This window comes from Sciurus carolinensis, unplaced genomic scaffold, assembly GCF_902686445.1.
Source record: "Sciurus carolinensis unplaced genomic scaffold, mSciCar1.2, whole genome shotgun sequence".
NCBI lineage: Eukaryota > Metazoa > Chordata > Mammalia > Rodentia > Sciuridae > Sciurus > Sciurus carolinensis.
Genome location: NW_025920311.1, coordinates 85,817 through 98,544, shown reverse-complemented (window position 1 = coordinate 98,544; position 12,728 = coordinate 85,817). Strand labels below are relative to the sequence as shown.

The window sequence follows — 12,728 nt, the reverse complement described above, 5'->3', positions numbered from 1 at the left end:
CACATCCAGAGGGATTATCAGGCACCCCCACCTTCTTCCCAGGCTGGGGTGCTGCAACACCCCAAGGTTGCAGGGGTTGATGCCCTTTGGAACAGACAAAACCTGCTGAGAGAGATCCTCCCTCATTCTTAGGGTTGGATGACTGCAGAAAAGGACCTGGGTCTGCCAGAGCCTCACCTTCTAGAACTTTCACTGACATATACTTTAAAAAACACATTTTAAACTAATACTTAATAATGGTACATATTTTCCTCTTACTTTTTTTTGTTTTCTTTTAAGGGCTGGACACACATCACCTGTTTTGTACTTGACAAGCATGTGCAGTGACCACAAGTTTGGGGATCTTGAAATGGTGTCTTGTCACAGCAGCAAGGAGCGTGAAGACAAGAGCCCACATCTGCACCCTGGACACCTGACCGTGGTCCTCCAGCCTTTGGGCAGCCAGAACGCTGACTCCCACCTGGTTGTTGAAGCTACTCCTTCCCTGGTGTGCCATGGACACTGGAGGCTGGGCAATGACCATGGAGGGTGTGGCACCTGAGCACCAGCTCCTCCACCTGGGTGGAGAGGTGGCCGTGGATCTTGGACAGCAAGGGCTCTATTGAGGACTCAGACAGCAGAAGGGGAGCTGGCCTTTCCCCTGTCCATTAGTAGCTCTCGTGTCATTCCTGCTGTGTGACTTGGGCAGCGGGCGGTGCCGGCCCTGTGGGTTTTCAGGTGTCAACCAAGTGTTCCTCCCACAGGCCGGTGGCATCTGTGAGCATCTCAGTGTCAGTTTCCCGCGTGTGTGTCCTGGGACAAAGGGCTGCCTGTCCTCTAATTTTAAGAACTAAAAATATTTTTGCTACATTCATACTTTTTCTTTATATGGAAAATTTGAGGCGAATAGACTCCAATTTCATAAGTAGACTTTATGTGGCAGTGAAGAGACTAGTTTTGACCTTGTCATTCCCTTGGGGACCAGGTGTGGCTGCAGACCTTATTACCCCACACTCTTTCTAAGTTACTGCAGCTCCTGCAGCACCAGTTGTTACTTTTAGTGATCCAGGCTGAACCATTCTTTTCAGAAGTGATGCATGCACACACACACACACACATGGAGGTATGGGTATATATATATATATATATATATATATATATATATATATATATATATATTTATTTATATATATATGTGTGGGTGTGTATTCATTATGTGTGTATATATATATATATCCACATTCATATATATGCATATGTATACATATATATATAATTATTTCCTTAATCTATAATTTCCTAAGTATTGAGCATATATGTATCCTCCCATTGCTGAAGAATGCAGGTTATTAAAAGCATTTCACCATAACCAACTCAAACTCTCTCTGAGCATGTGTGCTTGTATGTCTGTTGAGTGTGTGCGTGTGTATGCCTTCATGCATGTGAGTATCATAATATCCAATATTTCATTTCTCCCATTGGAAATTGAGTCAGAAAATGCAATCTGCCATACTCCCAATACCAAAATGTCATTTTGATCAAATGAAACATTCTTTCATCTAGGGTTGAATGTTTCCACTAGGAATTACTGGTAAAATGAATGGATTCAAATCATGAAAGTGGATCAGAATACAGAAACATATTTTAAATAACAAAACTTAAGGTCCAATTATGTATGGAATTGATGAGTAAACATTTTAGAAGTCAATCTCATTGATAATCCATGATGCAATGCTTTAGCACTGCCCAGAGAGACAGGAGCAGATTCTTGTCCACAGGTTCCAGCGGTGATGTCGTACCTGAGTTGCCTCATAAGAGGGAGGTTGGGGAGGGATCCAGTCATCCTTTTCATCCTGAGGACAGGTCCTCTTTCTCAGGATGAAGTCTCTCCTGACATGTGGTTTCATCGCATAAAAGACGTTGGCATTCTTTGGAATCTTCATTTCTGGGGAGAGAGGGGTACAGTTTGGATAGGTGGCACTCGAGACATGCAGAGCAGGACACCCCAACATCTGACAGCCTCTGCCAGCAAAGGCCTGAGCCACAGACCTGAGAGCTGTCCAGATCAGCTCCAATACCGCCAGACACATCCTCAACCATCTTCCTGGAGGAAAAACTAGGTCTAGGACTTCACCAGGACTAATGCCTGTTGCCTCCAAAGGCTTTGGGCTCCAGAAGATCACAGTTCATCTTGATTTTGCCAAAGCATACCCCTAGGGATTACATCTGAAATCTTACACAGATGACTTATGTGCTCAAGGTTTCACCCCCAGTTCAGCAAGGTTTCCTGGTGGGTTTTGGGTGAAGCATTCCATGTTGAATGCTCTGATGTGATCATGGAATACTCAGTCAAGATGAAGAGAACACTAAGCAGTGGGAGAAAGTGGAAGAAGGTTGGGCATGGATGGAGGAAGACCTGAAGAGGGAGAGGCCCTCAGCACACATATATTTTTGCTGGGGGCTCCTCTTTTTTTTTTTTTTTTTTTTTTTTTTTTTGCAGTGCTGGAGATTGAACACAGGGCCTTGTGCTTGGGAGGCAAGCACTCTACCAACTGAGCTATATCCCCAGCCCTGGGGGCTCCTCTTTATCCTCATTCTCCTAGTATTAGTCCTCATCTTCTTCCCATCTTTCTCTCCTTCACTCTCAGTTTCCTTATATCCCATGAAATCACCTGGTTGGCAAGTGCTCCATAGGTTGCAGGTGCCACACCCTCTGCCATAATGCACAGTCTCAGTTCAGAACCAAATGGAATGCTATGAAACCCAGAGCCAAAGCAGGAGTCCCCTGCTAATTTATTTTCCCCAAGTATTTGACAGGGAGGAAAGTATGACCAACTGAGACACCTTGTGTTAGCCATGTTCTGCCATTGTTGCTAGTCAGCTCCACGTGGACCAGGCATCCTAAAAGGGAGGCCACATCCCAAATGCTGCCCTACTGAGATCAATCATTCCAAAGACCAGGAAAGGAACGGCTTCACTCCCACATTTTCCTATGGTCCAGGGACGCAACAAACCCCAGTGGGTTTCAGACGGCCAGCGAGTCCCTGGTCTGAACACCTGTCTCCTGCTGCCCTCCTCTAAAACGGGCCTGTTCTTTATTTGGGTTTGAATGGATGTACCTGTGCTATGAATTTCCGAGCCCACCAAGGTTTAGCCTTCTACTTCCGTGAAGTCTACTCACTTAACAGTATTAGTGGATTCGGATATGAGAGAATGTTTCATAGGTTGGTTTTGGATGCGGTTTTCAGTGTGGACAGAAAGGGGATCATAGCTGCTTTAGGGTTTTGGCTCACAGAAAAGAAAACAGCAATGGCATTAATTACAGGTCAGCTTTGTGGCATACGTGCCTAAGAAGCCCTCATCTGATTTTAGTGAGGGAAAATAACCTGGCTCTACTGATTCCATCTAGGCAAGTGGACTCAGGCATAGAAGACTTGGTCATTTGTGCAGTGTCAGACTGTTGAGGCTGTCTCCCAGTCTGTTTTTTTTCACATTTAGTCCTGTTCCTGCTTGCTAGAATACTGACAATGCTCTGCACAGAGAGTGGATTTCTGGTCATGGAGAAGGCTTTCAATAGTACTACTTCAGTCCACAAATGCACCAACTGCATCCTTAGCCCCTGTGTTCCCATCTTCCTCTGCAAACACTCCTCTCAGTGAGCCCTGGGGGCCACATGACCCCTGCAAGAATGCTTTCTTCCTCGCTCCTCAGTGATATCAGCATTGAATGCCTGTTGCTGTCTAGGGTTGGACACCTGGTGGGGAGGTACACTAGCCCCTGGGGCTGATCAGAGAACCTAGAGACCTTCCCAGCAGTGCCAGTGTGGTTTTCTTTGTGCACCAGGCCCATCAGTACCTGTTTGAGTTTTGTTCTTGGTCAGATTCTACTCTTTTGGGCTACGAGTTGACCTGAGTGCACTTCTTCGATATGGCTCCACACCATCTGATTGTCCCACTTACTGTGCTGTTGGGAGATGATTTGTCCCAGTTCATAGTCTTGTGGCTTCTCCTGCATCAGCAAGTGATGTTCCAGGGCCCTGCGAATGACCGTAGGAGCCCTGTCGTTGCATGTCACCTGCATCAACGTGGGAGATAGGCCTTGAGGAAATGAGCCGTGGTGTGGCTACCCAAGAACAGTGTCAGGGACATTCAGGGGGAAGTTCAGCTCTAAATACAGGGGCACCATCATTACTCTCTACTCCACTACCTAAGGGTAGACTCCTGGTAATTGCCTGGGGTCTTCCTCAGGGCTATGACACCAATCCTCCTACAAAGTTCTGCCTGGCCCTGCCATTGCCCTTTGTGGAGCCACATTTCACTCAGGGTCAAAGGACGCCACAGCCTGGGTAGAGAAACACTTTCATGCCACCATGATGGAAGGAATGGACCAGTGACCTCCTCTTTCCCAGGGCTGTTGCAGAATGCAGGGTGAATTTTGGGGTGGCCCAGGCAGAAACCCAAGAGACTTTGGTTGTGATTGCCAGGGCACAGAACACACTCGGAGGGAAGACCAATGATAGCCATGAGAGCTCCTGGCCTCCAGAGGCTCAGTACGCCTGGGATGGAGGAGGACACCTCACTCAGCCAGGGTGGCATGGGAATGGGCCCCTGTACTGCACCTCCCTGGAGGTGGAGTGTGCTCCATCCACATGAATATCGCTTCTACAGCGAGACCCTCGGCGCCCTGTTCAAGGGGTAGGAAGAATTTCGTGTTGCTCTCCTCCTCCATGTGCACAAGCATTCTCCATCCCACACAGTGCAGCCTGCATCCTGTATCCTGCATTCTGTCCTTTTCTCATCTCCCACCATGACCTGCCCCCGCACTTCTGGTCTGCACACTGCCATGTAACACACAGACTCCCTCACAAATTGGGGTGGAAATAGTCATGCTCTCCCTCAACCCAGGTCAAGCCCTTAACAGTGACCTCTCTCTTCTTTATTCCCATCTCTCTTTCCTGACCATTGAAAAACTCCCAATTCAAGAGGGCAAGAGTGGCCCATGGTATGGGATTTGTGTTTGCTCCTTGCCCTGGGATAGCACAGGGGACACCTCTTCCGCCAGGCTTACCTGGACAGTCTTGCCATCCTTTGCACTCTGGTGCTCCAGTCTGACATTTATGAGGCAGCTGTCTTTCACCTGTTTCTTAGACTGGGGCCATGAGCATCTGCCCGTTATGTATCCGATGGCCCTGGATTTCTTCATGTGTTTTGTGGCCGTCGGGTTGGGCCTAGACTTTTGAGAAGAGATGTGACTGGAGGCTGGGCTGATATTACACTCCATGGCTGAGGCCTCAGAAGTTGATTCTGACAACTGTGGGGGATGGAATATCAGCAAAGACCAGAAACTGACGAACACCCCCACCTGTGCTCATGCAGGAGGCAGCCCTGCCAGCATGCTTACCAGGATGCGCTGTGAGTCCCTCCTGGTCTGTTCCTCCAGGTGGACCTGGACGAAGCTGCTCTCTTCTGCCTGCTTGTTGTAATGAGGCAGTAGGGAACTGCTGTTGGTGACACTATTGGTACTGGAGTCCTTGCTTTCAGTGGCCTGGGGCAGTGGTCTGGCTGCCATTGAAGAGCTGCTGCTCACAGCTCGTGGTATCCTGGGAGTCACCAAAGAAGTGGACTCCAAGAACTGTGGGGGATGGAAACATCAGTAGAGCCCAGAAACTCTCAGCCACCCCCACCTGTCAGGGTGCTCTACAGGCATTCTAGAACATATGTCCAGGAGCTGAGGCTTTTTGTCACCATGGTGGATGTGAAGGAGCACCAGGGGTAAATAGCGAGTAAGGTAGGTTTTTACCTCCTTTGTCTTGCTGTTGGTCCACTTCCTGGTGACTCTTTTCCTGAGGACAAAATCAAAGTCCACGCGGGGATTGATGGCATAAAACACATTGCCATCAGCAGGGATCCTCAGCACTGGATAGGATGGGGCAGAAGTTGGAAGGTGAGTGACAATCAAGGAGTACACAACAGAACACGGCCCAAGACTGACAGCCTCTGGCAGGTCAGGCTTGAGCTCTAGACCTGAGGGCCTTCCAATCTAGATAATATTGCACCTAAAACATCCTCAGGGACTTTCCCTGAGGAAAGAGTATGCACAGGATCTAAACCAATCTACCAGCTTCCAACAGAAAGCACCCTGGACCCCAGGACCTCTCTGTTCAGGTAGAACCTACCATGGAGACCATGCTGGAGTTTGCATCATGATTTGCCATTTGTCGCTCCTGTGTTGGAGCTGCAGTGATCACATATGGGGTTGAGAAAATCATGTGATGGTAGATGCTTTGACCTTGCAGTGGAATAATCCAGTCATACGTGAAGACACTAATGGGAGGTGGTATAAATTGGAGGTGTGTTGGGCGTGGACGGAGGATGTCTACAGGAAGCTTGTGCCTTCAGGAACCATTTTTTTATTTTTTATTTTTTGAATCAGCTGATTCTTCATTTCCTCCTCATCATTCTCCTTTGCATTCAGAGTTTATTCAAGCCAAATTCAATTTAAATTTATGGGAGCACAGTGTCTCAGGCAATTAGACCAATATGTTTAAAACATCTGATGAGAAAAAGAAACATGGAGCCCAATAATGCAAAACAATGTTTATAATAGAGAAATCATGAAGTGGGAAGAATAACACAATTATTCTATCAGCACCTCTTGCTCTTGTAAACATTACTTAACACAAATGAAGAGGACTCCTCTGACAAACAACCAAAATAGCTTCTTGCTAGCATACACTTACTCCCAAATAGTTAATTTAACAATGAAAAAGAAAGGAAACACTTGAGAAATTTTCAATTGTGATGACTTCGAACAAGTCTTCATGAGATACTAACTACTTTTGGGCAACTGATATCAGGAAGGTGAAAGGAAAATAAAATTGTACAGAGATCCTGCTTGGTAATGTACAGAAGTGAGAAATGTACAGAAGTTCATACCATCAATATAGGCTCCTTCAGAGAGCAGAACAATGCATATATTCAATCTGTTTCTTGTTATATTCTTGTTCTCTTTGTGTTTCTCGATCTTGTGTTGTTGTTGTTGTTCTTTTTCTTCTACTTAATGATGTTCTTGTTCTTCATCTTCGACATCTGCGTGTGGTCTTCTTCATGTACTTCTTCATTTTTCCCTCCTTCAACTCCTTTTCCTTTATGTCCACCTACTCCTCTTCTTCTTGCTTCTTGTCCTTCCTTTATCTCTCTCCAATGTCCTTTTGCCAATCTGTGAAGTGTTCTATTGCTTCACACGTTTCTGCCAGATAGGATCTCTGTCCCAAAACACCTAAATAGTGTCCATTCACACGAATGGAAAGATTGGAAGCCAGGTGCCTAAAGCAAGATTTCTTCATTCAAGAACTTTTCTCAAGTACGTGTCACTGCCCTGAAAGGCTGCCTAAATAGACAGCCAGGCATTGCTTATCTCCTCTGCCCCTCATGGATATGAAGTTTACAAAGCCTGATCAGGTCCAGGGGAGGACACTGGATAGGGAGGCCCAGCAGTCCCAGGGTGAACTGATTTACACTCCCATCATTGCACTTTGTTTCTACAAATGACCCACCACACTCTGCTTATTTTTCAGGTCACAGCACTTTCTTTGGCTGCTGAGTTGTCCTGAGCCCACAGGAAGTCACTTCTCCCCACCATCGAGTGGACCCACTTACTCTTATGCTCCGACACAATCTGAAGCAGCTCAAAGTCCTCTGGATCCTCCTCATTGAGCAAATGTTCTTGTAAGGCCCTGCGTATGACCGCGGGTGCCCTATCCTGGCAGGTCACCTGATCAGGGTTGGAGAAACTCATCAGAGAATGAGTTTTGGAGTAGCCACCCAGAGCACAATGGTCAAAGTCATTCAGGAGACAGCTTAGCTCTTAAGACAAGGGCACCAGTGTTATCATGCTACCTGGGGCCTTCGAGAGTTCATGTGGGATCTTCCTATGTGCTTCTAGCCCCATCTTGGTACAACACGCAGGTTTTCCCTGCTATGTCCTTCTGATAAAAAGGGTGCAAATACCTAACAGCCTTTCTAAAGACACACTTGGCCCAACAAGATGGGAGGAATGGTCCAGTTTGCTCCTGTATCCCATCTCTGCTCTGAGAATCATGATACCTTTGTGCATAGTCCAGGCAGGACCCTAGACCCCTTAGTTCTGACAGACAGGATATAAAACAGACTCAGCAACTAGAGTATGCTTGTGACTCTTTTATGATAGCCAGGAGACTTTTGGGCTCCATGGCCTCATTCCTTGATGTGTTGTAATGCAGTATGGACCCCACTGAGGCAATGTTTGAACAGGACTTCTCTGTCACTGGACACATGGAGAGTTAGGGCTTAAACCCCACATCCAGAAAAATTGTGCAAAGGGAGCTGCTAGCTCCCTATTTAGGTCTGTGCAAAGTATGACATATGTTTTCTTGAAAAACCCCAGTTGTCTGTTACCTGCAATAACCTAACCTCATTATGCTAAGGAGGATCCCTTCCATTCTACATATGCCTTCCAGCACACAGGAGTTATGACTGCTGCATCCTCTGCAAAAACCTCCAAGGGTCCAACTCACTCTAGACACCAGGCTTCAGAGTGCAGCCTGCACCCTATGCATTCCTCTGACCTCATCTGAGCAAGCACTTACCCCTGCACTTCCATACTGCAAACCCCACACCCTGCAGGCCCACTCACACCTGGAGCTGGGGCATGCAGCTGCTCTCCCTCATCTCAGGTGAGCTTCTTAACACTGAGCTCTGTCTTCTTCATCCTCTTCAATCTTATTTACCTTCCAGAAGCTCTAATTCATGAAGGCAGGCCTAGTCCAAGCTATGTTCTCTGCCTTCCCCAGTGAGGGCACCCAGGGGATCCCCTGCTGAATGACTCACCACGATGTTCTTATACTCCATTCGTCTTTGATTTTCTAGATGGACATGAATGGAGCAGCTGTCTCCCACTCGCTGGTTGTACAGAGGTACTGTGGAGCTCGGAGCAGAGACCTCGGGGGAACTGGACTTAAGCTCTGCCTCTGGCGATGGTGCTGCTCCTTCACTGGCCACCAGAGCAGCTCCTTGATGAGGCTCTAGCCCTGGGGTGGGCATTGGAAGTGAGTCTGTAGCTAGAGGAGAAAAGATTCCAACATGACAGACTGGACGTGAGCTTTGCAAAAACAGACAATCCACACTGTCTGCCACGAAGATCTCAGCACCTGAGCCCATGCTGGACCTATTCCCAGACAGGGGCATGGCCTGAGTGGACAATGGCTTCTCCTTGTTCCCAGCCCAACAGCAGCCATACACATTCCACCCTCTGGGACCAAACTCTGACCTATGAAGACCCTTATGTACACACCCCGGGCCTCCTGGAACTCAGGCTCTGCCTCACTGGACTTGCCATCCTCCAGCTGTGCCAGCAGGTGGTGTGCTTGGCGCTCCAGATTCAAGCCACCCATGTACAGTTGAAGGTAAGGCAGCAGCAGCTGGAGAATCATGAGGCCTGGAGGCTGATGGAAAGCCTCGCTGTACTGCTCCATCCAGGTACCCGGGTTGATGGGCACGGCACTGTGAACAAGCAGGTGTGCAGTCAGCAGAAGCCTAGATGCTCTTCCCCACAGCCCCCACCACCAAAACTGGCCTTGGCAGCCTCTGCCTTACTGTCTCTGCACAGGCCAGTCCACCACAGCCAAGACACTGTGGCTGTACACAGTGACAGGACAACTCTCTGTACAAAAAACTTACAACCTGGCAGCTTACTAATCTGGAAACAGTAGCCCTCACTTCTGGCCACATTCCACCTCATGGTGATGATGGTCTCTTGGTCTACTATGTTCATTGGGGTAGGACAAGATGCAGTCCTGTCTAAAGGAGGAACAGATGGTGACACATGCAGATAGCCTACTTCTGATACCATCAAAAGAGACAAGATAGCAGATTTTTACCACATTTTCAACTGAATTGTCATAATGCCTTTCAACATGTCTTCCCACAGTGGGTGCTTTCTGTATGTTCATTCAAGAGGGAGACCAAACATCTACTTTGCACATATCTCACTGGGCATGGGAGCTTCCAGCCCCCAATTCCTGTCTGGCTGTAACTAAGAAGGGAAGTTCTGCAGCACTATGGAATCTGGAACATCCTTTCTAATGCAAAAGCGCTTTCCCCAAGGCCTAAGGAAAGTCAGGCCCCTAGCACAGAGCTTCTCCATGCAGGAAGGGAACAAGCAACCAGAAAGAAACCCCAGGGCTCACTGAGCCCACATGGAATTGAGCTGAGTACACAGCCTCAAACAGCAGAGCCCAATGTGTGTAGGCTGCTCCACACGCCTCTGTGGACCAGGTGGTGAGAGAGGGTGCTTTCGTCTGCCTGAGAAGACAAGGTAACTCCCCACCGCCACCCACTTGGTGCTGACAGTATACTATGAGCTTGGTCCTCTGATCCCCCTAGGTCTCACAAAGCATTTGGTTCTCTGAGAGATACATGGCTTCCTCAAGACCCAAGCATGAGGTGATGGTACACTTGGTCTCGGAGGTATGGTCTTACCTTGGGAAGAGCAGCTCCAGCACCTGCTGGCTGGTGATGAAAGCTGAGTAAATAGACCTGAAGGTGCTGCCCCAGTCGGGGTTCCTACCAAAAAGACAGGCACCAGCTGGTTCATGAGCTCTGCCTCTCTGTTACCTTCAAGGGTCTCTATCCCACAGGGCTCATCCGTGTTCGGAACCAGATCATTTTCACCCTGGTTTGGGACCAAGAATGGTGGGATCAAAAATGGAAATGGTAGCAAACAGAAAAATGCTTTATCCCAATATAATGAAGTAACATCAGAGTGGGACAGTTCTCATTGGCACACACACACACACACACAACACACACACACACACACAGAGCCAGAGTGTGAGTGGTGGGCCATTCATGAGGGATCCTAAATGAGGGCCTGCTCTGCTCACCTGTCCTGTGCTGCTCAGTGTTGCTGTTGAGCTTCTCTGGGAAAGTGTCCCCAGACTCTGGCGTCTAGGACGAAACCTCACCCCTTCTTCCCACACAAGAGCACGGTGGTCCCCCTGAGATTCCTGGGGGCCTAAGGCTCGACATTTTTTGAAACAACAAGAGAACATCCTTCTCGCTCCAGTGTCTCCAACAGACTGAGCTTGGATGGGTTCGCTCAGTGAAGTGGGTGCCTAGTTACCAGGGTTCCATGTTCCATTTGATCCATCATCAAGGCACTGAGGTCATGTCCTGTGCTGCCTCTACCCGAGCCTCTTATTCACACAAGACTTCTCCCAAAACCGAAAGGGCTTCTGATTGCTCCCACCTCAACCCACATCAAGTGCACAACTGAACACATGTTAACCAACAACTACACCCACCAGACCCTACCCACCTTGGCTCCCAATAGAGTTCCAGCGTGAGGATTCAAATCTGAATTCACAAGCAGATCCTCGTTCTCACCAGCTCTATGACGCTGGACCAAACTTTGTGCCTCTCATGGGTTCCCCAGTGTCCCCAACATTTCAGGGTATGGATGTAGCCTTCGATTTCTAGGTTGTCATTGGATATATTTGCCTATAAATACCTGTACTATCTCTGAAAGCAATAGACAGGAATCGTAGGTTATGAAGGCACAAACTTAGAAACGGTACAATCACAAGAAGGGGACAGACAAAGAATGCACCCCAACTCAATCAGGCTTGTGTCCCACATAGAATTCTGGACAAGGTTGGTCTGGGGAAGGCAGAGAACATAGCTTGGACTAGGCCTGCCTTTGTGAATTAGAGCTTCTGGTAGGTAAATAAGATTGAAGAGGATTAAGAAGACAGAGCTCAGAGTTAAGAAGCTAACCTGAGATGAGGGAGAACAGCTGCATGCCCCAGCTCCAGATGTGAGTGGGCCTGCAGGGTGTGGGGTTTGCAGTATGGAAGTGCAGGGGTAAGTGCTTGCTCAGATGAGGTCAGAGGAATGCATAGGGTGCAGGCTAACTTGCCATCCTTTTCCCTCCCAAGCTCCTGGGTTTGCAGGCCACCCTACCCCACAGAGCTTTATTTTTTTATGTCTTTGCAATACTGGGTATTTAGAACAGGGATGCTCTCCTACATAACAAACCCTTTCTAGTTTTTCTTTTGAGATGGAGTCTCATGAGATGTTTGGATTGGCTTTGAACTTGTGATCCTCTTGCCTCAGCTATTGGAATTGCTGGTATCCAGGCATGTGCCACTGACTCATCTTTTTCTTATCATTTATGTATAAATAATTTTCTACAGTAGAAATTGCTCAAACATTATGTAAAGCATGCATAGGCTTAAATCACATTTGGCTTAATGATTGATGCTAACCAAATGCAAAGATAAATTTCAAGGATTTTGCTTTTCCTTCTAATTGTTGTTGCCATTTAATAGTCTTCTTTGAATATATCTAAATGGATACTTACTTTCATGAAGATTTGCTAAGTTTTTTTTTCCAGTGCTGAGCAGTGAATCTGGGGCCAGGTTTATGCTGAGCAAGTACTGAGCTATATCCCCACACCATCAGTTTTGTTTATTTTAAAGATTTTTTTAAAGCTTATAGTTTTATTGATGTAGCCTAGTTGTAGAGAGCATGCTTAGGATGTGTAAGGCCTTAGATTTCATTCCTAGCGCATATGCATGCTCTCTATCTCACAGACACAAACAAGGCTTACAAATTTATTATGTCAGAGTTGCAACAAAAACTCTTATTTCTGTTTATTTTTTGAGGTGCATGGGTGGTACATGGTAGTAATTTAAAATAACTTTTTTAAAA

General features: G+C 47.3%; 1 protein-coding gene across 1 annotated transcript in view; it reads right to left on the bottom strand.

Annotated features, from left to right (window-relative positions):
• LOC124975572 (ral guanine nucleotide dissociation stimulator-like) overlaps positions 1–10,200 on the bottom strand; it is a 15,277-nt gene extending 5,077 nt beyond the window's left edge. The window contains exons 1-9 of the mRNA XM_047538223.1: positions 9,896–10,200; positions 9,310–9,518; positions 8,847–9,046; positions 7,638–7,752; positions 5,779–5,894; positions 5,380–5,610; positions 5,047–5,289; positions 3,939–4,053; positions 1,779–1,924 (exon numbers count right to left, since the gene is read on the bottom strand). Of these exons, the coding sequence (XP_047394179.1) occupies positions 1,779–1,924; positions 3,939–4,053; positions 5,047–5,289; positions 5,380–5,610; positions 5,779–5,894; positions 7,638–7,752; positions 8,847–9,046; positions 9,310–9,518; positions 9,896–9,933 (1,413 nt within the window). The 5' untranslated portion in view covers positions 9,934–10,200. The remainder of the gene's footprint in view (positions 1–1,778; positions 1,925–3,938; positions 4,054–5,046; positions 5,290–5,379; positions 5,611–5,778; positions 5,895–7,637; positions 7,753–8,846; positions 9,047–9,309; positions 9,519–9,895) is intronic.
• Between the last annotated feature and the right edge of the window lie 2,528 nt (positions 10,201–12,728).